Source organism: Cajanus cajan, chromosome 11, assembly GCF_000230855.2.
Source record: "Cajanus cajan strain Asha chromosome 11, NIPB_CcT2T_4, whole genome shotgun sequence".
In the NCBI taxonomy this organism is placed as follows: Eukaryota; Viridiplantae; Streptophyta; class Magnoliopsida; order Fabales; family Fabaceae; genus Cajanus; species Cajanus cajan.
The window spans coordinates 32754625-32765073 of NC_138527.1; the positions used below are offsets into that span (position 1 = coordinate 32754625).

Consider the following 10449-nt stretch of genomic DNA (forward strand, 5'->3'; position numbering starts at 1 on the left):
AAGTATATATAATTTGCTAATTTATATTCACTTATATTTTAGAAAGATAACTTTAAGAAGCTACTTTTTGAGTGTCTTTCTGAAAAACAAAGTTATAACTTACCAAAAACATTCTTTATATAAAATAAGTATGTATAACAAATTCCTAGAATTTACTAATTTATATTCACTTATTTTTTTAAAAAAATATATTTTAGGAAGTTTAACTTTTAATATATTTTAAGAAAATAAAAAGGATAGCTAGCTTAAATACTTATTTTAAAAAAATAACCTGACGCACCTTTATTATGATGTCTTTATCATGTTTTTACTAGTTACTACTTGCATCATTATGCTAGTTTCTTTGTTTTTCACCCTACCATTCTTCGGCTCATTAATACCCTATAAACATATAATTATTCATACTATATCCACTATAACTTAATAGATTGACCTAGTGGTAACATTTACATGTGAGAACGAACTATGACAGAAAATCTGTGTTCAAAAACTCTTCGAGTCAGCAACTTTCATAACATCATGAACACAATTAGTTTCTACTTTCTAGTCCAGTGGGCGGGAAGAAACCTGTGCCGGTAAAAAAAAATTATAATACATCTATTGTGTTAGTGTCAGTAGTTGTTCAATTTTTCTGTTTTTAGAATGTTCTCAAGAAAAAAAAAAACTATACATGAATTTTTATTTTTCCTCAAAGGCCTGGACAATTTTAAGCCTAACCTCTGGATACAAATTACAATATTGAAACTGTTAGATTGAATGGAGCCATGCTTTATTCATAAAGAATTTTGATTAATAAGCCATTTATAAATTCTGTTATAACTGGGAACAGTTACCATGACCTTGAATTGGAATCTTCACCACAATTTGTTATCCAAAAACAAGACAAAAGAACTGTAATTAACAAATTCATGAGTAAAGGGCCTGAATTCACAAGGAATCCTGTGTGACAAACATACATCATTTGAATTTTATAATATCCTTATTTAAAAATTCTAATAAATTGTCAACCCTTCAATAAATTACACATTTGACATTTTACAAGCAATCAATAAATTTGAATTGAAACAACGTGCTCTACATCCCCTACGCTCAAAGTATGGGAGCCTAAGGGCAAAATTCTTTTTCCTTGCTTATCTGCAAAGCTCAGGTGTTCACAAGGATCCACCAAAATGCTTGTTTCAGTAGATTTGTTAGAAATAGTATGCACACGGCTAAACCCAACCAATTGGGTTTCTGGAGAGCCTTCAACAACTTTTGGCCCTCTAGCGAATAACATTATAACATGGCTTCCATCCAAATCACCAAGGTTCGTCACAGAAACATCCACTGAAAAACTCAATAAGTTGCAATTTTGCAACTCATCAACTTGAGCATAATCAACTCCATAAACCTCTTTTCCTGCTTTATTTAATAATCTTTTTCTAGAACCATCTTTGACAATTCTAGACAAACTAATTTTGCTTGGAGCTGATAAGAAATTGTATGAAAAATCACTATAACTTAAACCATGCCCAAATCCATATACTCTACTTCCAGTATAAAACCTGTAGGTCCTTCCTGGATAACCACGTGACGGATCAGCTCGCATGCTCATGTCATTCATGGGAACATTAGTAAATGCCTCAGGGTACCAAGTCATTGGCAGTCTTCCAGCTGCATCAAAAACCAACTTAGATAGTTAAAAGTTAAAACTCACCACTAGATACTTGAAATTGCAAATTCTAAATTCAAGTATTTCATACCGTAATTCATAGGTGACAACAATAAGCAGATATAATTTAAAAACAAAGATACTACAACACCTTATTGACTTTTTATGACAAGTAGGGTTTGCTAAGTTACTAATTATCCAATCAGAGAACTTCAAAATTCTTCGCATCCATTTTAATTTTTTTTATTTAGTCTAGACTCTAGTATAAAATATATATACATGTATATATGCACAACTTTAATCAGTAACCAACATTAATCAAGGTACAACTGCATATACACACATGAAAAGTAAACACTGACTTCACTAAATAAACCGTTTGGATGCTAACCTATTTGCCGGTGCTGTTTGTTAACAACTAATGATAATGCAATTGGAGAAGCAATAATAATGTAGGAAGCGAAGCTATGAGAATTGAAGTTAGCACCTAAGTTACCCTCAATTTCAGTGTTACACAAAGTGTTATAAAATATTTCCTTTCATCATCATTTTCATTAGATTTCATTAGCAGGTTGTTTTTCTAATTTTCATCATCTGATACTGATAGTTAATTTAACATGAAGCGTATCCAAAATTAGTACAGCTGCAGACTAATTGGTAATTGACAACCAAGGCAAAGATGACAATGAACTACCCATAACCTCGATTTCAGCATACACCTCTAGTGGAAAGCGAACCAGGTTGGATTGTGTGATCGTTTGTAAAAAAAGCTTTTTCTTTTCTAGAGCAATTAGGAACATCAAACATAAAGGCAAAAAAAAAAGCTTTTCTTACAAATGATCACACAATCCAACCTGGTTCGCTTGCTGCTACAAACTCATTTTGGAGCAACAATCCAGCACCAAGGAGCATGGAACCTTGGGAGGCCAAAACATGTTGGATTGTACAACACTACAATCCTATGAGTTGAAATGTGATTCTGACAATACTACCATGTCATACAATTTCCAAAATTGCACTCAATTACAGAGTTTTTCTTATTTTAGCCGAATGTCAAATATATTCTTATTTATCCAATCACATGATTAAGGATAATTTTAAGAAAAAGTGCACTTAACAGTAGTTAGTATAAAGTTTAAATTAACAACCATGACTCTGAGAGTGCAAAGAGAATCATCTAACCTCAAATATTCACGATGAATAAAGACACCCTTGTCTAACGGCACATTCATTTATAACTTATAAGTAATTAAGTTTACATACCTGGATTAAACTCTCCAAAGATAATTTCAGCTAGAGCTTTTCCGCCAGCTTCACCAGGGTACCCCACCCAAAGAATACTTGCAATTTGTTCATTTCTTTCAGCAAAGGAGACATCAAGAGGTCCTCCACCAGTAAGAACTAGAATAACTGGATTTTTACTAGCATCAGCAACAGAGGATACAAGGTCCATCTGTTTACCAGGCAACAGAAGACTAACTCGGTCATGATCCTCTGTCTCTTGTGTTGTATCAAGCCCAGCAACTATAACGACAAAATCTGCTTGTTTTGCAGTGTTGATAGCCTCAGCAAAACCATCATCAGAGTCACATGGTACATCATGGCAACCAAAAGCATATGATATCCTCTCAGCAAACTCTCCTAGTCCATCATATAAGCTTGTTGAGGTGCAAGGAATTCCTACATTTTAGATACAAAATCACATTGTTCAGTGTCATGGATTTGAAAGGTCTTCTAAAAGATAGAGAAACATTTAAAGTGATGATGGCCTAGACAATTGTAAAACCACAAATAATAAATAAAGGTTTAATAGATCAATAGGTCCCTAAACTTACTATAAAAAAATTAAGTCCCTAAACTAAAAGTTTATAAGAGTCATTGATCTTCTACAATTTTTGTAATTGATCATTGAATTTAGTAAAACCGTCATAAATTGTTATTTTTCTAACAACTGCCATAAATTAATTCTTGGGACCCAATAACAAAAATTTAAAAAGATCAAAGATCCAATTACAATTTTTTTTTTTTTAAATTTTAAGACCTAATTAAAAAATTTCAAAAAGTTCAGGAAACTACATATACAATTGGTATTTCAGCATGATTGTCCTGTGTACAAAGTACATATACAATTGGCATTGGAGGGTAGGGTTATGTGAAAAAGATAGCTTGAGCACAGGTATCTACAGCAAGCAAAATCAAATGATATAAACAAATGAAGATGAAAAATTACAATGCTCCAATATGAAAATCATACCGGAGTAGCCACCACCTAATTCGGTTGTAGCTGCCATTGGGCCAATGACAGCTAAGGAGGCACCAATATCCCTATTCAAGGGAAGGAACTTCTTATCATTTTTCAGCAGTACAATCCCCTGCCTTGCAGCTTCAAGTGCCAGTGCTTTGTGTTCTGGGGTGCAAACGTCCTTTGCTCCCAATTTGCCAAATCGGCCTCTTATAGGGTCTCCGTCAAACAGTCCAAGACGCAGTTGAACAGTGAAAAGGTTAAGAAGAGCTCTATCTAAATCTTCCTCTTTTACCTTCCCTTGTTTAATAGCGGATTCAGTATATCGAAGCATAAATGTTCCACAATTAATATCCATACCTGATGGATTGAAAAAATGTTGGAAACCAGCCAGTTCATATAAAGTTGCTGCAACAAATTCAATGAAACCATCCATTTAAATAGACAAACAAAAACACCTGCTTTGAGAACAGCAGCAACAGCATCCTCCCGGGATTTTGCGTATTTCTGATACTCAAACACCGTGGCCACAGCATCACAGTCTGAGGTGATGTACCTATACTCAAAACCACCAATCCTGATAGTCAAAAAAAGATCCTTTTCTCACAATTTTTCACACTGACACAAATTTCAAAGACCCTCAAACCCTACCCTTTAAACCCCCACTTGTCTCTAGCCAGTCCCAAGAGTTCCTCATTAGCACAAGCAGGAACACCATTCACCTCATTGTAGGAACACATCAAGCAGCTTGCTTTCCCTTGCTGAATGCATCCACGAAACGGTGGCTGATAAGTGTCTTCCAAATCCTGTTGTGATACCTAGAAACATGGAACCAATTGATCCCATCCAACCAACCAACCAAAACCAATTTCACTCAACACCATACCAATCCAACAACAAAAGCATCAAAAAATAAAAAATAAAAAAAATCCTATGCACAGTCAATTATAAGTCAATAAAAAAAAATCCCTTAAAAGTAGTTGTTATAAAAGTCAACAAACTTTCCATATGACAGTAATCTTTGATTGGATAACTCTCCATGCATTCAAATCAAATTCCAATTCTAAACCATCTTACACTATCTTCCTACTAATTCTAAAGATTTTTATATTTTCCATACATAAATACACAATTATTTAATTTATTTCTTTGTTTAGGACCACAATTAATTTTGAGCTTAATTTAATTTCTTTATACTTCTTTTATATTTATCAACTAATCGTAAATCATAATTAATATGACTTTAAGTTAGTTATATAAAAACTACCAAATTATGATTAGACTATGGTATATATAAACTATTAGTCTATTTGGATAAATTTCTCCTAAAGTACTTACAGAAAAGGAAAATGGAAAGAAAGTATGAAATTAGCTTCTCTATAAACTAAATTTAATTTATCTATAAGTTAATTTGTAAAAATTTTGTTGTATTAACTACTTCAAAAACTTCTATAAAATTTATGCATAAATTAATTTCAATTCATTAAAAAGCTATTTTCATTTTTCTTCTTTTGCGTTATTTTAAAAGTGCTTCAGGAAAAGTTGATTCAACTAAACTTTATCTACTGATAATTTATTTTTCATAAAGTATTAAGTTAAGAAATAAACGATGAGATAGCAGGAAGCAAGAGTGGAAGTAAGAACAAGAGATGTGAAAGGAGAACTGACCACAGCATTGAAGTTATACCTAGCGAACTGTCTCCACATGTCCAAATCATAAGCGGTGAAATGCTTGCAACACGCAGACACCATAAGCGCATCATCATCATCATCATCATCGTCTTGACGAGCAGCGTCATGGATTCCGGGAAGTTCCTGAAGGCCTCTGACGTACTGAACGGCGTAGGCAGAAGCGAGCATGGGGTCCTCGCCGGGAGTCTCCTGGCCGCGGCCCCACCTGGGGTCTCTGAAGAGGTTGATGTTGGGGGCCCAGAAGGTGAGCCCGGCCTGGCCCACGTTGAACATGGCGCGGGCCTCGCGGGCGATGGCGGCGGCGCTGCGGAGCCAGAGGGAGCGGTTGAAGGAGGCGGCGGAGAGGAGGACCTGGGGGAAGGCGGTGGCGGAGGAGACGGCGCCGTGGAAGGAGACGCCGGGGCCGTTGGTGGCGAGGCCGTGGAGGGACTCGGACCACCACTGGTAGGCGGGGAGGCCGAGGCGGGGGACGGCGGAGGCGTTGTTGGAGAGTAGGAGGATCTTCTCCTGTAGGGTGAGGAGGGAGACGAGGTTGCGCGCTCTATGGGGAATGGGAATAGAAGCGTCGCAGAAGGGGTGGGAAGAGTGGTGGGGGATTTTGCAAGCGTAGTCGTCGCTGCTTGATGTTGCGGCCAAGAAGAAGATCACAAACGTCATGGAACTCCATTGCTTTCGGTTCCACATCTCACTCTTTCTTTCTTCTCGCTTCCTTCGATACACACTTCCAACTTCTCAATTCATCTCTCACTCACAACTCAACTATTTTTTTTCCCACGTTGACTTTAAATGTTTCGATCAAAATCAACTATTTTCTCTTTAATTTTCATCTTTTTCTTATCTTTATAAATTTGTTTAATAACCTTAGTAAATGATAATACAATAATTTAATTTTTAAATATTTTTGTAATTAATTAAAAATGTTTTATTGATTAACTTTTGAATTATATTATTGTGTCATTATACTAACTTTGTCAATTACTTTTAATAAATTTTTTTTAACCACATTTTTTTAATCTATTACTTAAAGTCTAGATTTTTAAAAAAATAAGTCTAATTTTATTTAGATCAAACAATTTGATAGTTTTAAAAAGACATATTTTAAATATAAATTTAATTTTTATATTATAACGACTCATTATAAATCCTACACTTACGATACGACAACAAACAACAACAAAAAATAACAATAATTTCTTAAGAGTAATATTTAGTAGTCGGGTTCAACAATTAATATATATATATATATATATATATATATATATATATATATGTATTCAGATGATTAAAAATGCAATCCTAAGTGTCAGTCAAGTATATTTATACAAAAACTAAATGAAAGTAATGCTAAAAGACATCACTCCACCACCTGTCAAGTTGTCTCTATTGCACAACTCCTTAATCTATACATACTCTCTTCTCATATTAAATATGATCACCATAATCTAATCATATGAAAATACACAAAAGTAAGTTAAGGTTTCAAAAATGAACATATATAACATCAATTTATAAATAATATAGTACTTCACCACCCCTTAGAGTCAACAAAACATATAACATCACCATACAACCAGCACTATTAATCATGAACATTTTAATATACTACAACACAATATCAATTCAAAAGATCACTACATTCGCAACTCATGTTCTTCATCACAACAACATCGTATATTCAACACAACACTCATATTATCACATTTTTCAACTAAGTCCAACATCACCACACCATTAACATTTGTCAACTTTACATAGGAATAATAAGGTGCATTATCACATCTTATATTTAACCAACATCAAATATCACATCACATTCAATACTATCAACATAACCATTCATTCTACTACAACACAATGTCATAACATAATATCAACTTAAACAAACATAACATCAACAACTCAGATTTCAACACATCAACACATTTCATCACAGACCAACATCACATATGAAGACTTTGTCACACATTTCAACTAGGAGGTCTCCTACAATATAGGTGAACAATCTAAGTGACTTGACCTTATTGAATCAATTAACATAGATGATTTATTTTGGGCTTAGTAGATCATTAGCAAGTTTGGATATCAATCCACAACATAAAGAAGTTTTCTCAAATGTCACCACCTAAACTAAAAAAACTTAGTTCCATCATCACATCATCAAGACTAGTATAGTTGGATATAAGTGTATCACAACCTTGACATGCATTACCAAGTCACTTATGGAGTTATCCCACTAACTAGTTGCAAGGAATCATGCAACCTATCAAGTAATTAGTTAAGGGTGGTATTCATCGACTTCATACTTTACTCTACATCAATTAAGGACTTAAAGAAGAATCAATTTTTCACTCCAAGGATCAACTTCTCAATAAGGGTTTTCAACAAACTAGACTCTTAGAGCACCACAACACAATATCCACACAATGATATATGAAACTTTTAAAACAACATTTCCTCTAGTCCTAGATTGATCAACACAATTCAAATTTCAACACCATGCCTTAATGCCTAAAACATTCTCAACATTCATCATCTCAACAACACAACAACATCATGCATAAAGCATATTCAACACAGCTACTCAACTGAACAACATACAATTCAATTCATCTTTCAACTAGTATCACTCATAAACACCATCTTCATAGATCAATGTATATAACATGAGCAACATTTTAAATCAACATACAATTTTCAACTTTAGCAGCTTAAATATCATCATTCATCTTACAACTTATCATCATAACATCATAACTAATGTATCAACTTACAACACACAAATTTATCATCAATATAATTATAAAACATCATACTACTTAAGAAACTTACTACAATAGACGACTTGCAACATTTGACAACATTAGGCAACTTACAACAAAGGCAACCTAAATCATCATCATAGGTTAATATATAATGAACTACATTCGATCCTCATCATACATTATGTAAACAACCAACAACTAGCTCAAAGCTAGCCAACAACTAGCTCGGAGCTAGCCAACAACTAGTTCAGAGCTACTAATAACTAGCTCAAAGCTACCAAACATTTAACTTCATAGCTACCAAAACACCTAGCTCAGTGTTACTAACATCTAGCTTAGAATTATCAGACCACTCACTCAAAGCGCCTAACAATTCAATCTAAATGATTAAAATTCGTTCAAAGTGGCAAAAAATTGGTGTAAGTGACCTAAGTAAGAGAGCATTTTTAAATGATCACCCAAGCTCGCTTGGAGCGACCCACATGGGCACTAACCAAACAACCCATTCAAAATCAAGGATTCAACTTCTCTTACCTCTTGTAGAACCAAATTCATTAGAGGAGAAGAGGAAGAAAACAACTTTGAACCAAGCCCTCTAAGGCACAAACTCTAAATCCTCAATTTAACAACTTCGATTGGTTACAAGAGAGGAGAAAAGGGATTCTCAGCCAAAAAAAAAAAAAAAAGATTTGCTTACTTAAAGAATTTTTCACAAGATTTTCTATCTAAATTTCTAAAAACTTGAGTTATGAACTCAAAATTTAAGGGAATCCCTTTTATACATTTCTTTTGTCGATCCAACTTAATACATAACACAACTTACATAAAAACCTAAACACATGTGTTACAAATATATTATTACATAAATTATCAAAAAGTATTATATATATATATATGTGTGACTTCTATAATAATTATGATTATAAAAGTTAATAATATAATATAATTTATTATTAAATGATAATATATAAAATATATTTAATTAAATTTTTAGGGTAATTATTAAAAAATAATAATTTTCACTTATATGATAATTTATGATTGCATTATACAGTAAAAATATACTTTTCGTATATTTCAATTAAATTATATTTTCTAGAAGGTTTTATTTTGATATTCGCACTTCTTGGTTACAGATTGCAGTGAAAACAAAAAAGAAAAGAAATAAGAAAAGGAAAAGAATGGGTTGCGTTTTGCTTCCATCATTTAATTGTACGTAATCAATGAAGGATTAAAATGGTGGATCCCATTAAAAAAACCAAAATTCTTTCTGACCAATAGCAAGAGGGAGAGTGTCAATTTATCCATTAGGCTAGCTCCTACTATGAGTACTTTTTTTCTTCTTCTTTCCTTTCCTGTCTGCAACTACACATTAATTTTATTTTCCCTTTATATTTTGACTACAAGTCTACACCCACCCATAACCTGCTCAGTCCCCAAAAGTTTTTCACAATTAATAATTAATAATTATTTAAAAAGAATGTAACTTGTTTTAATTTAATTTATCTAATATCATTAAAATAGTAATATAATATTAAGTTTAAAAGTACATTCTTAACATTTTCATTTTATTCTGTTTATTATACTTTATTTTTACTTAAAAGCATTTATATCGTTTGATATATATATATTTTTTCTATCTCATTTTCTTTCCAATCAAATAAGAAAAGAAAAAATTTCTTTCTTTGTATTTACTGGCACACCAAACAATTTCATTTTATATTCTCTTTCCTTTCATTTTTATTTTATTAACCAATCAAAGTGCTGATATAAAAACTTTATACCATTCAAAAAGTAATAATCTTTTAACATCTAAAGGTGAATTTGAGGCTTTATTAAAAAAAAAAAAAAAAAGGCATTATCACTTAGACTGACATTTAAAGGTGGATAGATATGTTTTTCTCCAAATATAGTAAAAGACACGCCACAAGTTTAATAACAATTTATATCATACTTCCATATTACTCAATAATGTTGTTGTTACTTCACGCAATTCTCAATAAGGAATTTACAATTGGTATCAGCAAGACATCTCCGTCCTGTCAAAAAATAAAAACAATAATGAAATCTGCATTTCATGTATGGCAAACAAAATTAGGAAC

General features: G+C 32.7%; 1 protein-coding gene across 1 annotated transcript; it reads right to left on the reverse strand.

The window, feature by feature from the left end:
- Window positions 1-888: 888 nt before the first annotated feature.
- Window positions 889-6351, reverse strand: LOC109801337 (Glycosyl hydrolase family protein). Its single transcript, XM_020362383.3, has 6 exons — window positions 5562-6351; window positions 4545-4711; window positions 4352-4449; window positions 3906-4253; window positions 2915-3331; window positions 889-1653 (listed from the first exon to the last, which is right to left on the reverse strand). The coding sequence occupies exons 1-6, from the start codon at window positions 6267-6269 to the stop codon at window positions 1046-1048; spliced, it is 2346 nt and encodes a 781-aa protein (XP_020217972.1). The 5' UTR covers window positions 6270-6351; the 3' UTR covers window positions 889-1045.
- Between the last annotated feature and the right edge of the window lie 4098 nt (window positions 6352-10449).

What these genes read in the sequence shown, in the direction of transcription:
- LOC109801337 (XM_020362383.3), bottom strand. Translation starts at nt 6,269, where the DNA reads ATGTGGAACCGAAAGCAATGGAGTTCCATGACGTTTGTGATCTTCTTC. An exon ending in GGTATAACTTCAATGCTGTG is followed by an intron (nt 4,712 to 5,561) that starts GTCAGTTCTCCT and finishes CCATGTTTCTAG; the next exon opens with GTATCACAACAGGATTTGGA. An exon ending in ATTAGGTGGTGGCTACTCCG is followed by an intron (nt 3,332 to 3,905) that starts GTATGATTTTCA and finishes TCTAAAATGTAG; the next exon opens with GAATTCCTTGCACCTCAACA.